At 56.7% G+C, this 20849-nt stretch overlaps 1 protein-coding gene across 1 annotated transcript; it reads right to left on the reverse strand.

The window, feature by feature from the left end:
• Positions 1-2865: 2865 nt before the first annotated feature.
• CDC42EP4 (CDC42 effector protein 4) lies at positions 2866-9826 on the reverse strand. Its single transcript, XM_036394810.2, has 2 exons — positions 9781-9826; positions 2866-4706 (listed from the first exon to the last, which is right to left on the reverse strand). The coding sequence occupies exon 2, from the start codon at positions 4602-4604 to the stop codon at positions 3672-3674; it is 933 nt and encodes a 310-aa protein (XP_036250703.1). The 5' UTR covers positions 4605-4706; positions 9781-9826; the 3' UTR covers positions 2866-3671.
• Between the last annotated feature and the right edge of the window lie 11023 nt (positions 9827-20849).

A 20849-nucleotide genomic window follows, 5' to 3' on the forward strand; every position in this document is an offset into this window, starting at 1 on the left:
CCCTGCTGCGGGAGAGCCCAGCAGGGGAAGGGGAAGAGGCAAGGGAATAGGCAGGGGCACTCTCCAGGGAAAACACAGCCCTCCAAAGGGAGCAGCACGCTCTGGAGGTCCCTGCAGCCGCCCCAGGCCCCAGCAAAACCTTCCTCTTCCTCCTCCTCCTCCTCCCCAGGCAGAGCAGAACCAGCCCCAGCAGCCCTGGAGTGCTGCATTTAGAGGGGGGAGTTGCCCACATCTGATCCCAATTTGCAGCCCTGATCGCCTGATGCCTCAGCTGGGGAGCTCAGCCCCTCTCAGCCTCCCCACTCCCACATCTGCTTCTCCTCCAGCAAAGGGGCTGGGGCTGCCTGGGAGCTGGGTTAACCCCTCACTTCGAGGCCTTACATGGAGACAAACATGGCCAGAGTGCTGGGACTGAGCATTCCAACAGCACGGGGTGGGTGCTGGGAGTGCTTTGGTGTGCTCTGGGCACAGCAGCACCAGCCCCAGCCCTGCTCTCCAGTGCTTGGCAAGACAGACCCACACCCCTGGGCTCCTGGAAGGGGCGACGCCTTGCATCCCAACAAATCATGGAATGGTTTCTTGTGGAATGCTCCTCAGATTCCTCCTTGTTCCATCCTCAGGCAGGGACGCTTCCACTGGGCTGCCCAGCAGCCCCTTCCATCCCCGAGTGCACTCCAACCCCAAGAACCATTCCCTTTAAATTCAGAGCTGTGCCTGGCCCAGCCCAGTTTGTCCTCACCCAGTTTGTACTGGTGGGACTGGCCAGGACCTGTGTGAAGGCACTGCAGCAGCAGCTCAGACCACAACACCCCCAGTTCTGGGGAAGAAAACGCCATGGGATGAGCTGTTGTGCCCAAAGGGCAAAAACCTTTTGCCATGAAAGCTATGGGGCTTTCACGAGTGCCAGGCTCCAGTGGCACATTCTGGGCATGACTAGGGCTCCGTGGGTTTGCTGGAGCCCACCTGGGGCAGGATTTATCCCTGGGTTTATCCCAAAGCTCCATCCCTGCTCAGCGCCCGGGGCTGCCACGGCCCATGGAGCCCTGCTCCCATTCTGTCACTTGCCATCAGAGCACTGGACCAGCACTGTCACAGCACTGCCCGTGGGTGCTGCAGGGTGCTGGGCACCCACTGCCCACCCTGCAGCCGCGTGGGACACCCTGGGTGCCACCGATGTCACCGTGCCCACCCCGGGGGTGTGACCATGTTCACAGGGGTGCCAGGATGAGGGAACAGCCGAGGATCTGACTCCATGTTTCAGAAGGCTGATTTATTATTTCATGATATATATTATATTAAAACTATACTAAACGAATAGAAGAAAGGATTTCATCAGAAGGCTGGCTAAGAATAGAATAGCAAAGAATGATAACAAAGCCTTGTGGCTCACTCTCTGTCCGAGCCAGCTGGGCTGTGATTGGCCATTAATTAGAAACAACCACATGAGCCCAATCCCAGATGCACCTGTTGCATTCCACAGCAGCAGATAACCATTGCTTACATTTTGTTCCTGAGGCCTCTCAACTTCTCAGGAGAAAAAAATCCTAAGGAAAGGATTTTTCAGAAAAGATGTCTGCGACACGGGGGTGTGACAGATGTCACCGTGCCCATCCCAGGGATGTGACAAATGTCACTGTGCCCACCCCCGGGGCTTTGGGGAGGCTGGGGGTGCAGCCTGGCTGGCGGTGCTGGTGTCACTCCCCAGCAGCCCAGCACACGTGGCACTGGCGCTGTCCCCGTGTCCCGGCCGTGCTCATGCTCAGCAGCCCCGCTCGCACTTTCTGCCCCATCAGCTCGAGGCACCGCGGCGCTGCCGAGCCCCAGCCTGGAGCCGACAGGCGTCACAAAGATCAGGGCGGCCGAGTGACAGTGGCAGGCGGCCCGTGAAGTGTCACCGCAGGGCTGCTCCCCGCCCCACAGCCCCGGGGAGCACGGCCAAGCCCAGGGACCAAACCTCGCTGCTTTGTGCCAGAGCATCCCTAAGGGACAGGAGGAGGCACTGGTGACCCCCCAGGTGACAGAGACCAGGGTCATTGGCTGAGGAGATGGGACACGGGACCCTGGCACAGTGACCAGGGCAGAGGCAGCCTGCTGAGCTCAGAGCCTCCAGCTGCAGCTGCTGTTGTTCTCCCTGTCCCGGACAATGGCCCAATGTCCCCTGGCCGGGGTGACAGGACAGGACCCCATTGTGTCCCCACGGCGTTTGCCCGCTCCCCTGGCTTCTCCAGGGAGATGCATTTGGGCGGGCAGGGGCATCCAGCCCCTCCCAGGCCTGGGAGATGTTTGGGGGATAAATCATTCCCTCTCTCCAGTGAGGAGGATGCTGCTCAGGGAAAGGCTGTGGGGCCATTCCTGGCACTTTGCCCCCTCCCAAGGGGCTGGAGGGGGAGGTCACCCCCAGCACTGGCAGAGCCCCATTTCCCCAGTGGCTGAGCTGTGGGATCAGAGCGACTCCTGCTCGCTCTGCTGGGATCATCCAGGGCCAGGGCAACCCCACAGGGCCAGGAACCCCCAGGGCACCCCTTGGCCCCCAGCCCGTGGGAGCAGGGACAGCCAGTCCTGCCCCCCAGCCCCATCCCCTCCTCCCCGGCTGGAGGGAGCAGGGCTGGGCAAGGAGAGGGCAGCGTTGGCAGGGCCAGCCCTTGGCAGGAGCTGCCTGGCCCGAGGGTCCCAGCCCCGAGCCAGATCCGGCCAGCAGGGCCTCTGCTGCTTCCTCGGGACACGGGCAGAGAAAGCTGGGCCCCGGCAGGTGCCCACACTGCAGCCAGGGACGGGCAGAGGGGTGGGGGCAGCACAGGGACACGGGTCCTGCTTGGGCAGAGGGTCCCCCCCACGTGTCACCCCTCAGGAACTCAGGCCACTGCAGTCACTACCATTTCCTTTTATTCCTTGCATTTGTACATACACGGTATAAAAGCTCCTGTTCCAGCCGCCTGCTCCCGCCACTGCCCGGCCCCACCAGGACTCCGGTGGCTTCCAGGAGCTCCTCCCACAGGGGGACAGACCCACACTTCCATCAGCGTCCCTGCAGCTGGCTGGGAGCATCCCTGTGACCCCCAGGCTGGTTGGAGAGTCAAGCATTTGGGATGGAACCATCCATCCATCCGAGGGATGGGGAGCGAGCACCTGCCACGGCACTGGGAGACTCTTGGTCTGCAGAAAAAAGCTTTTCTGTCCCCCAAAAACCCAGGAAGATGGAGCTGCCCATAGTCCCAGGCCACCTCCTTGCTCCAGAGCCAAGTTCTTCCTCATGGGAAATCTTCCCTCAGTTAAAACCAAAAGAGAGTAGAGAAAGGTAAGTACAAATCAGAAAACAGTAAAAACTGTACGGTGGAAAATATATATATATTACTAAAAGGGCTAAAACTCCAAAGGCTCGTCTCGTTGGATCCTAAATCACTTTACACGGGCAGGGGGGGCAGGAGAAAGGAGCTAATATCCAAAGTCCAACAGAAAGAACCAAAATCGAGTCTGCTTCCCCCTCCCAGGAAGTGCTGGAGCTGCCTGGGGCTGTCAGGAACGCCCCGGCCCCGGGAGCAGAGCTCTGTCCTGCTGCAGCACACGGAGGGAATGAGGCAGGAGCCGAGTCCTCCCCAGTGCCACCTCTTGGGGTGTCCAGCCCTGTGTCCAAGCAAGCTCAGCGAGAACCAGACCCTGGGCTCGGCCCTGCTTTATACCCGGATCTCGTCGTCATCCTCGTCGGCGAACGAGAACTCCTTGTCAGGGCGTTTCAGGGCCCCTCCCCGCTGGCTCGGTGGCCTGGGGACAGGGCTGCGCTCCGAGGGGCAGCTGGACACCGGGCTGCTGTCCCTGGGGCTGCGGCCACCGGCGCCACGGGCCGGGCTCTGGCTCGGCGGGGCCGCCAGCGGGGAGCCAGGCGGGGCAGGCTCCCCTTCCTCCTCCTCCTCCTCCTCCTCGTGGCTCTCCTCCGCCTCGGCATCTTCGTCCTGCTCCCACTGATCCTTATCCATGATGCTCAGCACGTCCCCGAGCATGGAGGGCCCCAGGTCGATGTGGAAGGACATGATGGACTCGGCGTGCTTCAAGCCCGCACTGCCCTTGGCCAGCCCCACGGGCAGGTCCGTGATGTCCCCGAACTCGCGCTCGTCCAGGCCGGGGCTCAGCGGCCCCGCGGCCGCCCCGTTGGGGCGCTGCTGCTCCTCGGGGCTCCCCTCCTCGGGCGGCTTCTTCACGGGGCTGGACGAGAGGCTCTTGGGCAGCTGCCCGGCGCTCCTGTCCACGTCCTTCTCGTTGAGCTGGGGCAGGGACACGGCGTTCTTGACGAAGAGCGCCGAGTCGCGCAGCGAGCCCAGCATGTCCCGCCGGTCCCCGCGCGTCACCGACTGCGAGCGCTTGCTGCTGCGGAAGCGCCGCGACAGCAGGCCGGGCTTGGAGGCTCCAGGCTCCTCTCCCGCCTCCGGCACCGGCTCCCCGGCCTTGCTGGTGAGGAAGGAGGTGTCCCCGAAGGCGTCCCCAGCGCGCCCCACGTGCATGGTGTGGCGGAAGTCCCCCAAGGGAGCGCTGATCATCTCGGCCGTCAGGTCGGCCCGCGAGCGGCGCTTGGAGTGCGCCGAGTTGGACACGAGCTGCTTGAGGATGGGCATGGTGGCAGCCAGGGGAGGCTGTGCCACGCTGGGTCCTGGGTCCGGTGCTCACGGATGGGGCTGCGCAGCCGGGATGCCGCTGGTGTCACCGGTGGGTCACTCCTAGGGGAGAGGAGGGAGGGACACGGTCAGGCTGCGAGGATCCCACCAAGCTGCAAAATGGGACCCTGTGCCCGCCAGCTGCTTGGCTCTCCTGGGAATTGGCTCCATGCAGGGCATCATTCCATATGGGACACATCCCCCCAGACCCCTCTGGGCTCCCCACACCCCAAGACACATCCCTGGAGCAGAGAGACCCTCAGGAGATCCCACCAAGCAGCAAAATGTGACCCTGTGCCCACCAGCTGCTTGGCTCTCCCAGGAGCTGGCTCCATGCAGGGCATCATTCCACATGGGACACATCCCCACACCCCCAGACCCACCCCGGAGCAGAGAGACCTTCAGGAGAAAGCCCTGGGCACGGAAATCGCTCAGGATGATCCCTGACTCTGTGTCCCCATGGATGGGGGGCACAGAGGGGCACCCTCTGCCCCTCCCCGTGCAGCCCCAGCCCTCCCGAGCAGGGCACGGCAGCTCCAGGCTCTACGAGCAGCACGCTGAGAAGATGCCTGGGATTTTTTTTTTTTTTTCCTAATTGGAAGAAAGCGGGGAGGAGCAGACGCCAGGAGGAATTGGAAACAGACGGCAGGAAGTGTGTGAGGAGGGCGTAGAGCCCCCGGGAGGCACCGCCAGCCGAGCAGGGGGACGGGGGGACCAGCACGGGGACCCCTTCATGCTCGGCAGGATGGGGACACGGGGACACTGCTCTGCTGCCGCCTTGGAGCCCCCAAAACCCTCGGAGCTGAGCCCATGTGCGACCATCCCCACCCTCCCCAGCCTTGTCATGGTCACCGCTGTGACTCAGAGGTGACAGAAATGACGAGGGCTCTGCCCGACCGCAATGGCAACAGGCACAAGCGGGCACGTTCCTCCTTCCCTCGCCACCTCGGGGCCACCAGCCGAGCCGTCCAAGCCATCCGTGCAGGAGGGGACAAGGACAGCGAGCGTGTGGCCGCATCCCGTGGCGCCAGGCAGCCCCAGGTGGTCCCGGCAGAGGCAGCCGGGGAGGAAGGGCCCGTGGCCGCCCTCTTCCTCCCTCCGGGCACGGCCGGCGACACCGCGCCCCGTGACACGCACGGGGAAGGGACACGGACGTGTGGCCTCGGAACGAGCCGTGCGACAGGGGCCACATCCCCGCCGGTGCCCGCCCGGCCCCGGGGCTCAGCTGGCAGCGAGCCCGGCCCCACAGCCCACGGGCAGCGATGGTCCCAGCACAGCCCGGTCCTGCCCGGCTGGACACCACCCCCAGGAGCCACAGCACCCAGCCAGGGGTGCCAGCAGGGCCAGGGGACACCTCCACCCCGTTCCCTGCCCAGAGCCAGGCTGTGACACCCCGCTGTCCCCCAGAGCAGCGGCAGGAGCACAGGCAGGGCACGATGGACTCTGGCCCCACGCTGGGGCAAAGTTCCCTGCCCAACCCTGCCGTGCCTGGCTCTGGCATGGGCCTGGCCAGGGCAGGAGTGCCCCGTGGCACGGTGCTGGTGGCACATGGCCACACTCCCTGTCCAGATCCCAGCAGCCCAGGGAGGCACAGCCTGAGCCCCCAGGGGGATGATGGCACATGGGGACCGGCTGGGGAGCCCCCAGTTCACCCCAGCAGCAGGAGAAGCCACCCAGCAGCCACACCTCCTTCCCTGCACCTCAAGCCAGCAGCCAGGGGAATTCCTTCCCCCTCAGCCCATCCCAGCAGAGAGGAGCAGCTCACTGGGCCCCGCTGCCTCTCTGGGATCTCCCTCACGCGTGTGCATGGCACGAACGCTTTCCCCTTCCAAGGTCTCCTTCCAGGCCAGCATTCCTGCAGCCTCTGCTTTCCCATAAAACAAACACTCCCGGCGAGCTCCCCAGCTGGGCCAGGCAACCGTGCTGCTGATTTAGGCCATCTGGGGACTGTCCCTCCCTTGTATTTAGATTTCGGGGCCAAGTTCAGCATTTGTGAGATACTTTGCAAAGGGGCCACCGGGAGGTTGGAGCGGTCCCAGCCGGGCCAGCAGCGCTCCATCACCCTCACAGCCTCCACAGAAACAGCGTGGCCCCCTCCCCTAAACGCTCCAGCCTTCACAGCAGCCAAAATCTCCCCCCATCCCTCGATATTTCGCTCCCGGCTCGCCCCGAGAGGCGATGGCAGCACAGATGGACAGTGCTGCCCACACAGCCCGGCCTGGGGAGCTGGACACAGAGCCCTTTTCTCCTCCTGTCGCTCAGGGAGAGCAGATCCTGTGACATTCCCGCTGCTGCTGGTGCTTTCACAAAGGAAACCAGGCCAGGGAGGCATCGCTGCCTTTCCAGCCACCTACCAGGGGAAGCTGCTGGTAACCGGAGAGACTTCACAGGCACCTGGCAGCGCTGCCCAGAGCGCAGCCAAGCCCCAGCAGGGCTTTGGGGCAAGGGGAGGGGACAGGACCTGCACACACGGCTCGAGGACAAGAGGGATAACTGGTACTGACAGCCCTGTGCTGCCTCCCCCCTGCCCTGTGAGCCCTGTGGCTCTGGGAGTGAGAATCTGAGGTGCCCAGGGACACAATTGTCCCTGTCAATGACTGCTTGTAGGACAGCGCAGAACTGGGACATCCCTGGCCAGGCCCACGTGTCCTGATGGTGCAGGCTTCCCACGAGACCCCCCCCCCACCCCATCCTTTCCATCTCATCCTGCTCAGCATCAGTCACCCGTGGGAAGCAGAGTGAAAGTGGCTCAGAGAAGGAGGCCAGCGAGTGAGTGCACACAGGAGAAACGCCAAGTCCAGCCACATTCCCATGCATCCTGCCCCCAGCTCTTCCCGCTCACAGGCTGGGAGAGCCAAGCTGGGAAAGCCAAGCTGGGAGAGCCAGGCTGGGAGAGCCTCCTGGCCGGCCCAGCCGGCTCCAAACGAGCTCCCCAGCTTCCCCAAGCAGAGTCCCCCAGGCAGCACCCCGAGATCAGAGGGTGCTCTCCCCGCCCTGCCAGCGCTGGGGCAGGGGCTCTGCCGGACCGGTCGGGTCCCCCACACTGCCCAGGGCCAGGGAGAACCCACACACGGGACAGGGAGGCCGCCCCGCCCGCTCAGCGCCGCTCTGGGGTGCGCTGCCCCTCGGGGATCCTTTGATGCTTTGATGTTGGAGCCTGGCAGACGGCAGCCGGAGACAGGGCACGGCTCACACCCCGCCACCGCCGGCCCAGGAGGGGACACAGCCGCTGTCACACCCTCGGTTCGGCTCCCCAGCGACTCTTCCCAGGGCCCGGGGGCAGGCGGTGCTGTCGGTGACCGCCCCCGCCCCGGCGCGGTGACAGGTCTGGTCCTGTCCCTGGCACCGGGACGCTGCTGCAGCAACCCCGGGATGCACCGAGCGGCCTCTGTAAGTGGAAAAGGCCCTGGCAGCCAGCTCCAGAGCCGGGGATGGAGAGATGGCACCCGGGGAGGGAGGAGAAGCTTGGCCCCCACCGGGGCTCTCGGCACACGGATCAGCACCAGGCTGGGAACTCACGGCCGGTGCCAAAAGCAGAGAAGCACTCCCGGAGGGGACTGCCAAGAGCCGGGAGGTAGCCAGAGTTCAGCGAGGAACCGCTGGCAGGACACGCCAGAACACGCACAGGGCCATAAATCCTCCAGCTCCGGGGCCACGAACCAGCCCGCGGCTCTGCAGGGCCAGGAGGGGACTTTTCCGGGGGGGAAAGGTTATCTCCTGGCTCTGTCTCTCTGCAACAGGCTCTGGCCGGTCTGCCACAGGATCCCGGGGCTGAACAGACCTCCCGACCAGCGCCGGGCTCCGGATTCCTGCGGTTTCGCTGGGCTGGACGGGAAGTGAGCAGGCAGACATCCCACGGCTCCCTACCTGCCGGGGGCCCGGAGCCCGGCTCGGGGGGCCCTGCGCGGCTGCTCCTGCTCGGGACAAAACGCAGCGAACAAAGGCAGCGAGCGGCACGGTCAGCACAACGCCGGCGGCGCTGGGGCTGGCGCTGGGGGCCGGGGATGGAGCCCCGAGGCCGCTCAGCCCGGGCACCGAGCCCGGGAATATTCGGGGATCGGGGCTCGGCCAGGCTCGCTCTGCACCCCCAAACACGCTGAGCCTCCTCGGTGCTAAAGCTCAGCTGGAGTCGCTCCACGGTTTCCGAGGGAGCTGCGTCCAAAACAGATTTGCTTACTGCGTGCCCAGGCTGGGGAACGAGCCCTGTCCTGGCGGCAGAGATGGCACGCTGTGCCTCAGTTTCCCCCCAGAGCCCGTTAACGATCCCTTTAGAACAGCTCTCCTGCTCTATAGATCCCAACTGCCTTTGGAACAGCCTCCCTGATCCATAGATTCGGCGCTTGGAAACATCCATACTCCACACTGCTGCTGCCAGAGCGGGGTCAAACCGGGGCGGCGTGGGACGAGTCCAGCGCCCCGCGAGCGCTCGCTGCCCACGGCCCCGCGGTTCTGCGGGCACCGGAGCGGCTCCGGGAGCCAGCCCCGTGCCCAGCGCTGCTAGAACCGGGCACTGCCTCTCTCCGGGCACCCGTGGCAGCGGTGGGGACCCCGCCGCCCCGGCAGGGCGGAGGGCAGGCTGCGGTCAGCCGGGACCCCTGTCCGGGAACACCGGGGAATGAACGGGACGGGGATTTCGGGCGGCTCTGACTCAGCACCCGCCGGCGCCCAGCCCCGGGTGCCGCTGGACCCGCTCCAGCCGCCGAGGATCCACCTTCCCCGCACGAGCCGCGGGCAGCCACCGCCCCGCTCCGACCACCGCCACCCCCGCGCGGGGCTCGGCGGAGCGAACGGGCGCCGACGGCCGGTGGGGCGGGGTGCGCTGAGCCGGGCCGGTGCCCCGCGCTGGGCAAACAGCGCTCCGCATCCTGTTAACCCCTTCACCCGCCCGCGCCGCGCACCGGCCCCACGGCCCGGCGGGGAATGAGGCGGGGGGTCCCGGCCGCCCCTCTGCCCGGTACCGGAGCGCGGCGGCGCCGGGGACCCCGCCCGCCCGCCGGACAATAGCCGAGCTGAGCGCGGCGGGATCCCGCCACACCGGGACGGGACGAGCCGGGCCGGGCCGGACCTGGCCAAGCGGGGCTGAGTCTCGCCGGGCCGCCGCGAACCCCGCAGCCCCCGGTGTCCGCCCCTCCCGTACCTGCTCGCCCGGGCCCCGCCGCCGCCGCCGGTCCATGGCCGCGCCGCGCCGGAACGGAGCGCCCCCCCCACCCCCCGGCGATGACATCATCGCCCCGCCCGGACCAATGGCACAGCGCCACGTCACGGGGCGGACCCACGCTCTCCATTCAAACACGAGTGGGGCGGAACCCTGGGCCCCGCCCGGGGCATCCCGGGGTGGGGGGACCGGGACAGGGATAGGGACCGGGACAGGAGCGGGGTCAGGAGCGGGGGCTCGGCACCCCCGCGGGATGGAGGGGCCGGGGGCTCACAGGTCCCTCCCCGCCGGGGGTCACGAGTGGGATCCCCATGGGCAGAGCTCAGAGCTGGCCGCACCCCTGGCAGAGCGGCGGGGTTGAGGTGCTGCTGGGTGACGGACTCTAATTAATTACGGGGAATTAAGAACCGCGCTGAGATGCCAGGAGGAGGCGGCTTCAGCCGCAGGGCAGCAGCGATGTCCCCGTTCCACTCGTGACCGTGACACCCACGAGGCTGCACCTACATCCCTCCGCTGCCCCATCTCCTTGTCCCCAGCCAGTCCCACTGCTCGATCCCTTTTGGGGGGGCCCTGGGGTCCCTCCAGGCCGTGGGTGGGTGGGACACGATGGCAGGGAAACCGTGCTCACCCAAGGAGCCCAGCGTGGGTGCTGGTGCGGGGCTCCACATCCCCCGGGATGGGCTCCACATCCCCCGGGATGAGCTCCACGGCCCCCAGGATTGGTTCCACATCACCCCGGGATGGGCTCCACAGCCCCGGAATGGATTCCACGGCCCCCGGGATGGGCTCCACGGCCACCGCGGCCCCCCCGGCACTGGCGGTGAATCCCGAGCTCATCCCAGCCCCACTGCCAGGGAGAGCGCTGCTCTCACAGCCGCTGCTCGCTCGCTCGCTCGAGGGGATTAAGAGCAGACCTTTGTGGGAGAAAAGGGGCGGGAGAGCCCAGATTATCCCGAACCTGCCTAATGCAGCGTTTCTTGGCTCTTCTGGAGGTCTGGCGTCTCCGCGGAGGGAGGGAGGGAGGGAGGGAGGGAGGGAGGGGGTGGCGAGTGGGTGCTGGGATGCTCTGGCCGCGCCATTCGTGGGGTCTCGGGTGCTGGGACGCGATGCTGTGGGGTCCGGAGGTTTCTCGTGTCACCGGTGCCGTTGTGACAGCACCGGGTGGGCAGCGCCGGGCACCGGGATGGCTCGGGTGGGGCCGACACTTCCCTAAGTCGGAAGGAAGTGGTGTCACCACGGAGCTGGGCAGCGAGGCGCTGCGAGATGCTGGCATTGGCACCCAGGGCACAGCTCTGCCCCCAGCCCGGCTGCCCAGCTCACATCTGTGTCTCCATCCTGGGCTGTGCTGCTTCCTCCAGCGCCGTTTTCATGGCCCATTTTATTGGCAAATTTTATTTTCCTTTCTCTCGAACAGAGAAGCTGAGGCCAGAGGCAAAGGAGGCAGTAGAGGAGGGGGCCGGCTCCGGATGCAGCAGCGGGTTTTTGGTAGGTGAGGAAGAGGAGGAGGGTTTGCCCCAGCCCCCGGGGCATCTCGACCCTCTCACGTGAGACAAAGTGGGTCCAGGCAGGCTGCTGGGAGCGCTGCTCGCCTCACCTGACGCTGTCACGGGAGCGTGGAGATGGCTGAGACAGCGCAGTCGGCGGGGATTAGCATCACCCGGCTGGTGGGAAGGCCCCCGCGGGCTGGCCTGGCTCGGGCTGGGAAGAGCAGGCACTCACTCGACTCGAAAAACTGCCCGGGACAGACGGAGCCCTCCCCGGGGGTGCCGGCAGAGCCTCGCGGCTGCAGCCGGCCCTGGGGAGGGAGCCCGGATCGCTCCCGCCCTTCCTCAGCCACCGCGGGCTCCTTTTGCTGCCTCTCAGCAGCTTTTGAAAGCACAGAAGAAGAAAAGAAAAGGCTTGAAAAGCACTTGGAAAAGCAGAGCAGGGAGAAGCGCCCGGGCAGCCCCATCCCCTCCTCCTGCTGCCAGCTCCTGCCAGCTTTGTCTGCCGAGCCAGCAGGGAGCTGCCCCCGAGCTGGGGAGCACTGTCCGGACACCCCAGGGCGCCAGGACAAAGCACTGTCCCCCCCAGTAACCCCAAATCCCTCCATCCCCAGGGGCCAGTGCTGGCTGCTGCCCGAAATCCCCCAGTAACCCCACGGACACCCCCAGTAACCCCCCAGACACCCCCCAACAAACCCACAGAAATCCCTCAGTAACCCCCCAGACACCCCCCAGTAACCCCAAAGTCACCCCCCAGTAACCCCCCAGACACCCCCCAGTAACCCCACAGTCACCCCCCAGTAACCCCACAGACACCCCCAGTAAATGAAGCAGAAGACCCCAGGAAAGACAGAAGGGTGTTCTGCAGACCAACATGAGCCATTGTTTAGTGGGAATAACCTTCTCTTTAGGGACTCCAGGAGAAATGCCTCTGAGGATGATTTATTAACCAAGTCCAGCTCTGGAGACACAAGTTCCAGCAGATTCAAAACCTCCAGCCTTTCCAATATCCCACTGCTTTCCATGGAGAAACAAAAGAGGGTGGAAACATAGGAAGCTCTTATGCTGAACAGACACCATGGAGAAAGACACATGGAGAGACACAATGAAACCAAAGATGGAACTTCCCAACCTGAGAAGAATTCTCCAGTAAGGAAAATACTGATAACTCCTGGGCCCTGGAGGGTCCCCAGTGGCTGTAAGGGCACCCCAGCAGCAGGGGTGCCTGGAAAACGGGTGTGACAGACTGAGAGACGCTGGTTTGTGGGTTTTTTTGAGAACAAACATGTTTTGATTAATTTTCCAGTAAGGGTAATTTAAAGCATTGGTTTTTCTCACACAGTTGTCTTTTTTTTTTTTTCTTCCTCAGAAACTGGTTGTGGGGGGGAAGTATTGATTTGTTCTTAAATTATCTAAACTCCATGAAGGATTTTCAGATTGCTTCAGTGAAACCCTTCCTGAGCTGCTGTCCCCATGTCCCTTTGCAGGCCATGTCTGCTGCTCCCAGTGTTGCACTGCTGCAGCTTCCCCGAGTATTGTGAACTCTGAACAAAGTTATTTAATGCCTCTGTTGCCAATGTGATCCTGACTCACTTGCTGTTGTTGTGCCAAGCTATCTACTGAATCCAGTCAATCTAACCCTTCCCACATGGATTCCAGTCAGAGACAAGGCAGGTTTAGGTGTTTTCTCTAGAGCAGGTTGCATGTTTACTTCAGGAAACCCACGTGTTCTTGCTGGGTCAGGGAGAACACAGGCGAGTTGGTTCTGTCAGTTCCAGGACAGCAAATTAGCTGCTGATGCTGCTCAGTTCATATGTTTCCTGGATTTTTTATACCTAGTACAAAACCCTGGTATATGTATTTGACACAATTTTGTAATTTTGCTTTTTCTGACACAGCAGAATCACTTTAGTTCCTTGATTCACAGGGATTTGGGTTGCAAACATCCATGAGAGGAAAGAAGATTCTGAGTTCTGTTAAATAACACAATTCCTTTGGTTTCACTTGTGGCACCATGACACCCTCAGCCTCAGTGTGGAGTTCATACTGAAGTCCCATCTTTAATTATTTAATGCTAGTTAGGAATTGGGGTTTTTTTCCCCTCTGTAGAGGTAAGAACCGACCTTAGGACAGACTCAGCTACCAGAGCAGCTTTTTCAGTGAAGTTCTTGCCTGTATATTTTAGAACTCTCCCCTATTTACTATGGATGTGTGATCAAGGAGCATTGGTGACAAACAGGATACAGGAGACATCCCATCTATGGTTTGGGCTGGCAGAGATGTTTTAAAGGGGGATGTTACCACCAGAACCTACTGTCACATCAGTCCTACAGCTGTAAGAACAATAGAAATGGAAGGGGTTTATTTTATTCACAGTTTTAGTGATTATTTCCTGACATCTGAGATTTTTAATGACTGGAGAAAAGTGGTGAAAGAAGGCCCTTTGCTGGAGAAAGAAGAGTAAATCACTGAGCTTTACTTACTTAAAATACAAACATAATTTGCCCTTTGCAAGTGAATATCTCATTTTGGCTTTGAAACATTAAATGTTTTTGAAGGCTAACAAAGCACAGTGAGGCAGTTCTGAGTGGAATTCTTCACGAGTACAGCTGAGTGCTCAAACAGCTTTTAAACAAAGACTTTGGGAATGCAAAAGGCTTTAAAGCAGCTCTGAACTGTGCTCACCTGCTTGACACCAGGGTTGCTATGTAGCATAACACGTACAAATACTCCCTGGGTGGAATATGACTGTGAAAATTTAATACTTTGAAGTAGCCTGTGTAGAAAATGCCCTGTGTTCTTCCCCAGAGGTTGGCTGATGTTGAGCTGTGTGCACTTGGCCTGACCACTGAGTATAGTGAAAAATCCAGTCCTTTAATTCCAGATGAATTAGCCCCACTGAAATTATTTCCCTGCCATCAACTGTATTTTTCTATATGTTCATGTGACCTGATAATGTCTTACCTGTGTGTGATTTCTCCTTCCATAGACCTTGTATCTGTACTTCCTGTATCGGACTTAGCCATGTGGCCTTGGAACGCTACGCAATGTATGGATCTACTGGGTGTAAATGTTTATATATTGTACAGCACCTTTATACAGACTTCTGAGGTTCTGACTAGAGAGAGACCTGAAAATCGCTCATTGTTTTTTATATAGATATTAAAAACAAATTCCAGTTCATGGCCTGTTGATTCTGCACTGTCTAAACCAGGTTCTTGCTTGGCTATCAGGGGTGTCATGCAGGTTTTACCCACAAACATGCTACTCTTCTGGAAAAGGAATGCAGTTTCTCACTGGAAGTCCTTGATCCCCTGTTCAAAAAACAAATGTTCAGCAAAGACGGTATCAAAACCATTAAGTCCTGTCAAAACAGTACAGTCATGAAGTACTTGTCCTGTAGGTTTATTTGTACATTTTGCTATATAAAATTGTCGTCTCCTTTTATATCTCACAACTTTTCCTTGTATAGAAAATAGCTGTAAACAATTTAATACTAGCTGCAGCTCTTGTATGGCTTTAGTGCTTGATGTCCCACACCAGTTCCTACTGGTTTCAGTGCTAGCTGCCAGGATTCAGCCCCATTAATCCAGTTTTTCTGTGCATAGCATGGGATGACTTGATGAGGCCAGCACATTCTGGATATTGTAGAACAATAAAGCAGAAGGAAAACTGATATGTACACTGAGAATCTGTTTAAAAACTGAATGCCAGTTCCTGAATTCAGTTTGCAGGAGGCATTTGGCGCTGCCAGGGCAACCAGAGTTTTACTTTGCTGCAGCTTTGGTCTGGGAGATACGGAGTTGCCCCCTCCTAACCCTTACCTCCTCCCCTCAGCCCTCTTCTGTCGTGTCCCCTTCTCAGCCCCCCACCCCTACTCAAACTTCCAGCCTGCCCCTGCCCCATCCCTCTCTCTGCCCTTCCACTCCCCAGCTCACCCTGCCCTATCCCTCTCTTCCCCCCACCGCGAGGCTTTTACTATAGTTCTAAGATCTCATTTTCTTTTAATATAATAGAGATCATAAAATAATAAATCAGCCTTCTGAAAGGTGGAGTCAAGACACTCATCTCTTCCGCGTGTCCTGGGGACCCTCGAACACCACCACAATCACCGGCTTGAGCTGGTCTGGGAAGCACCAAATAAAATAAAATACAAAGCATTAAAAAGATAAAAATTAAAAATAAAAACTAAAATAAAATAGCTAAAATTTAACAATAAATTTAATTAAAAATAAATGAAAAACAAAATAAAAACCGTAAAGTGCTGTAAAGTGAAGTGCCGTAAAAATTCCATAACAGTGGCATAAAGCCAAACTGTCGTAAAAGCTGCTGTAAAGCAAAACTGTCGTAAAACTGCTGTAAAGCGCGACTGTCGTAAAAGGTGCTGTAAAACGCTACTGTCGTAAAAGGTGCCGTAAAGCGCGACTGTCGTAAAACTGCCGTAAAGCGCGACTGTCGTAAAAGGTGCCGTAAAGCGCGACTGTCGTAAAACTGCCGTAAAGCGCGACTGTCGTAAAAGGTGCCGTAAAGCGCGACTGTCGTAAAACTGCCGTAAAGCGCGACTGTCGTAAAAGCTGCCGTAAAGCGCGACTGTCGTAAAACTGCCGTAAAGCGCGACTGTCGTAAAAGGTGCCGTAAAGCGCGACTGTCGTAAAACTGCCGTAAAGCGCGACTGTCGTAAAAGGTGCCGTAAAGCGCGACTGCCGTAAAGCGCGACTGTCGTAAAAGGTGCCGTAAAGCGCGACTGTCGTAAAACTGCCGTAAAGCGCGACTGTCGTAAAAGATGCCGTAAAGCGCGACTGTCGTAAAACTGCCGTAAAGCGCGACTGTCGTAAAAGGTGCCGTAAAGCGCGACTGTCGTAAAACTGCCGTAAAGCGCGACTGTCGTAAAAGGTGCCGTAAAGCGCGACTGTCGTAAAACTGCCGTAAAGCGCGACTGTCGTAAAAGGTGCCGTAAAGCGCGACTGTCGTAAAACTGCCGTAAAGCGCGACTGTCGTAAAAGGTGCCGTAAAGCGCGACTGTCGTAAAACTGCCGTAAAGCGCGACTGTCGTAAAAGGTGCCGTAAAGCGCGACTGCCGTAAAGCGCGACTGTCGTAAAAGGTGCCGTAAAGCGCGACTGTCGTAAAACTGCCGTAAAGCGCGACTGTCGTAAAACTGCCGTAAAGCGCGACTGTCGTAAAAGGTGCCGTAAAGCGCGACTGTCGTAAAACTGCCGTAAAGCGCGACTGTCGTAAAAGGTGCCGTAAAGCGCGACTGCCGTAAAGCGCGACTGTCGTAAAACTGCCGTAAAGCGCGACTGTCGTAAAAGATGCCGTAAAGCGTGACTGTCGTAAAACTGCCGTAAAGCGCGACTGTCGTAAAAGGTGCCGTAAAGCGCGACTGTCGTAAAACTGCCGTAAAGCGCGACTGTCGTAAAAGGTGCCGTAAAGCGCGACTGTCGTAAAACTGCCGTAAAGCGCGACTGTCGTAAAAGGTGCCGTAAAGCGCGACTGTCGTAAAACTGCCGTAAAGCGCGACTGTCGTAAAAGATGCCGTAAAGCGCGACTGTCGTAAAACTGCCGTAAAGCGCGACTGTCGTAAAAGGTGCCGTAAAGCGCGACTGTCGTAAAACTGCCGTAAAGCGCGACTGTCGTAAAAGGTGCCGTAAAGCGCGACTGTCGTAAAGCGCGACTGTCGTAAAACTGCCGTAAAGCGCGACTGTCGTAAAAGGTGCCGTAAAGCGCGACTGTCGTAAAACTGCCGTAAAGCGCGACTGTCGTAAAAGGTGCCGTAAAGCGCGACTGCCGTAAAGCGCGACTGTCGTAAAACTGCCGTAAAGCGCGACTGTCGTAAAAGGTGCCGTAAAGCGCGACTGCCGTAAAGCGCGACTGTCGTAAAACTGCCGTAAAGCGCGACTGTCGTAAAAGATGCCGTAAAGCGCGACTGTCGTAAAACTGCCGTAAAGCGCGACTGTCGTAAAAGGTGCCGTAAAGCGCGACTGCCGTAAAGCGCGACTGTCGTAAAACTGCCGTAAAGCGCGACTGTCGTAAAAGGTGCCGTAAAGCGCGACTGCCGTAAAGCGCGACGACTGCCGTAAAGCGCGACTGTCGTAAAAGGTGCCGTAAAGCGCGACTGTCGTAAAACTGCCGTAAAGCGCGACTGTCGTAAAAGGTGCCGTAAAGCGCGACTGTCGTAAAAGGTGCCGTAAAGCGCGACTGCCGTAAAGCGCGACTGTCGTAAAAGGTGCCGTAAAGCGCGACTGTCGTAAAACTGCCGTAAAGCGCGACTGTCGTAAAAGGTGCCGTAAAGCGCGACTGCCGTAAAGCGCGACTGCCGTAAAGCGCGACTGTCGTAAAAGGTGCCGTAAAGCGCGACTGTCGTAAAACTGCCGTAAAGCGCGACTGTCGTAAAAGGTGCCGTAAAGCGCGACTGTCGTAAAAGGTGCCGTAAAGCGCGACTGCCGTAAAGCGCGACTGTCGTAAAAGGTGCCGTAAAGCGCGACTGTCGTAAACCCGAACTTTTTACGACAGTCGCGCTTTACGACACTACATTTTATGGAACTTTTACGGTACTTTAGAGCACTTTAGGATTTTATTTTGTTTTTTATTAATTTTTAATTAATTTTATTTTTTTAATTTTAATTTTTATTTAATTTTTATTTTTAATTTTTCTATTTTTAAAGCTTTTATTTCATTTTTTTAATTAATTTTTATTTAATTTTTATTTTTGATTTATCTATTTTTAAAGCTTTTTATTTTATTTTTTAATTTTATTTTTTATTTCATTTTTATTTTTAGTTTTTTTTATTTTTAAAGCATTTATTTTTTATTTGTTTTATTTTTGATTTATATTTTTTTAAAGCTTTTTATTTTTTTATTTTATTTTTAATTTAATTTTTATTTTTAAAGCATTTATTTTATTTTTTAATTTTATTTTTTATTTCATTTTTAGTTTTAATTTTTTATTTTTGAACTATTTATTTTATTTTTTTAATTTTATTATTTATTTAATTTTTATTTTTTGCTTTTTCTATTTTAAATCGTTTATTTTATTTTTTAATTTTATTTTTTATTTAATTTTTAGTTTTGATTTTTCTATTTTAAAAGCATTTGTTTTATTTTTATTTTTATTTAATTTTTATTTTTGATCTTTCTATTTTTAAAGCTTTTTTAAATTTTTTATTTAATTTTTAGGGTTTTTTTATTTTTAGAGCATTTCTTTTATTTTTTAATTTTATTTTTTATTTATTTTTAGTTTTGATTTTTCTATTTTTAAAGCATTTCTTTTTTTTTAATTTTATTTTTTATTTAATTTTCAGTTTTTATTTTTTTATTTTTAAAGCATTTCTTTTATTTTTTAAATTTTTTTATTTCATTTTTAGTTTTAATTTTTTATTTCTAAACTATTCATTTTATTTTTTTAATTTTATTTTTTTATTTAATTTTTAGTTTTGTTGTTATTATTTTTAAAGCATTTGTTTTATTTTTTATTTTTTATTTAATTTTTAGTTTTAATTTTTTTATTTTTAAAGCATTTCTTTTATTTTTTAATTTTATTTTTATTTATTTTTAGTTTTGATTTTTCTATTTTTAAAGCATTTCTTTTAATTTTTTAATTTCATTTTTATTTAATTTTTAGTTTTAATTTTTCTATTTTTTAAGCATTTATTTTATTTTTTAAATTTTTTTTTAATTTTTAGTTTTAATTTTTCTATTTTTAAAGCTTTTTATTTTTAAATTTTCTATTTTATTTAATTTTTTTTTATTTTCCCATTTTTAAAGCTTTTTTTTAATTTTATTTTTTATTTAATTTTTATTTTTAATTTTTCTATTTATAAAGCTTTTTATTTCATTTTATTTGGTGCTGTCCAGACCAACTCAAGCTGGTGATTGTGGTGGTGTTTGAGGGTCTTGTAGTTACCCCGATTAATAGGTAGAGATGATGTTTGGTGGCCACAGTGTTACAGGTAGGGGTTAAACAGTTTTTTAGGGTCTTTCAGGTGATTTTTCAGGGATTTTTAGGGATATTTTAGGGTTTTTTTTGCAGGAGTTTTTAGGAATTCTCTGGAAATGTTTAGGATACCTTTTTTAGGGCTTTTTCAATAATTTTTAGGGTGTTTTAATGACTGTTTTACCCGGGCGCCCAGCCACCCAAGGCACCCCATGCCAGCGCCGCGGCGCTCCAGCCCAGCCTCCCGTCAGCGCCGCCCGTGGTCGCTTCCCCTCTCCTGCCGCCCCCGCTGCATGGTGGGCCGAGCCGCGCCTTCCCCACCGCACCCGCCCGCTTCAGAGCTGCTGGATGGTGCGGCTCCGCCGCCTCCTGCAACCACGGACGTCCCGGCGTTCCCTTCTGCAGCCGCAGCCCCAGCCCCGTTCCGTTCCACAGCTCCGCCGCCTCCCGCACGCCCCGGCCTGCCCGCCACCATGATGACTGCCCGCGCTGCGGAATCCACGCATGCGCAGTTGCTACAACCCCAGCACCAGCGATATCACTCCGCGCCGACTCATGGAACCACAGCGCTGCTTCCGGGATCAGCCGCACGCATGCGCAGTTCTATCTCCACGGCCCCGCCGCCACCCCCCACTGCTTTCGCCGCAGCTTTGATACAGCGCAGTCCCGGTTCCGAGGTGCTGCGTGCCGCTGTCCGGCCACAGCCGGCATCCCTGTGCCCTGTCACGCCACTTCTGCCGCCACTGCGTCTATACACGACACCACAGCAGGGGAAAACTGCAGCGCCTTGCATGTATCCTTCGCCAGCACTGCAGCCCAGTTCTCCCAGTCCAAGGAGGAGCTGCAGCACTGGGTGTCCAATGCACACAAGGCTCCCCTGGCACCCCCTGCCCCACACCAGGGCAGGGTCCCAGGGGCTCCCAGGTGCTGTGACAGGGACTGTGCAGCCTCCACAGCATTGACCTGGCCCTTTGAGAGCCCTCCCCACCGCCAGCCCTGCTGCTGGCACCTGATGAAACCTGAACACAGCACCTGGGCCTGGATTCTCCTGCCAGGCCTGAAGGGCAGAGCGAGCGAGGGCGGCTGTGAGGAGCCCAGGAGCCATCCCCAGTGCCAGGGCTGCTGCTGGCAGTGCCCAGAGCACGGTGCAGGGGGGTCTCCTGTGCCACCACCCATTTCCAGATCCCTCTGCGATGGGAACATGCAGGACACGGCCACCACAGGCCCCTGCACCCTTCTGGGCTGTACCCAGCACCTCTGGCACCCCTTGCCCAGCTCCTCCCTTGTGCCACAGGGTGCCACAGGCCCAGAGGGACAGCAGGACACACGGACAGATGGCATTGGGCCTTTCATGGAGAGCAATATGACAGAGAGGGGACACACTTGTCCTCAGGTTGTTTTTTGGCATCTCCCTCGCTCAGGGTGCCCTGGCCCTGCCAGGCTGGTGCTGGCTCGCCCATAGGCACTGCAGGGCTGGGCTGGGCTGGGCTGATGCAGACACCCCCAAAACAGCCACGGCCCCCCTGGGCAATCAACACCCCCCAACACCCTCAGGGCCTGCACAAAACCCGTGAAAAAGCCCCCAAACCAGCAGAAATGCAAGGGGAGGCTCCAGCTGCCTCATCCGAGTCCTCCC

Source organism: Molothrus ater, chromosome 19 (assembly GCF_012460135.2).
Source record: "Molothrus ater isolate BHLD 08-10-18 breed brown headed cowbird chromosome 19, BPBGC_Mater_1.1, whole genome shotgun sequence".
Taxonomy (NCBI): Eukaryota; Metazoa; Chordata; class Aves; order Passeriformes; family Icteridae; genus Molothrus; species Molothrus ater.

What these genes read in the sequence shown, in the direction of transcription:
- CDC42EP4 (XM_036394810.2), bottom strand. Translation starts at nt 4,604, where the DNA reads ATGCCCATCCTCAAGCAGCTCGTGTCCAACTCGGCGCACTCCAAGCGC.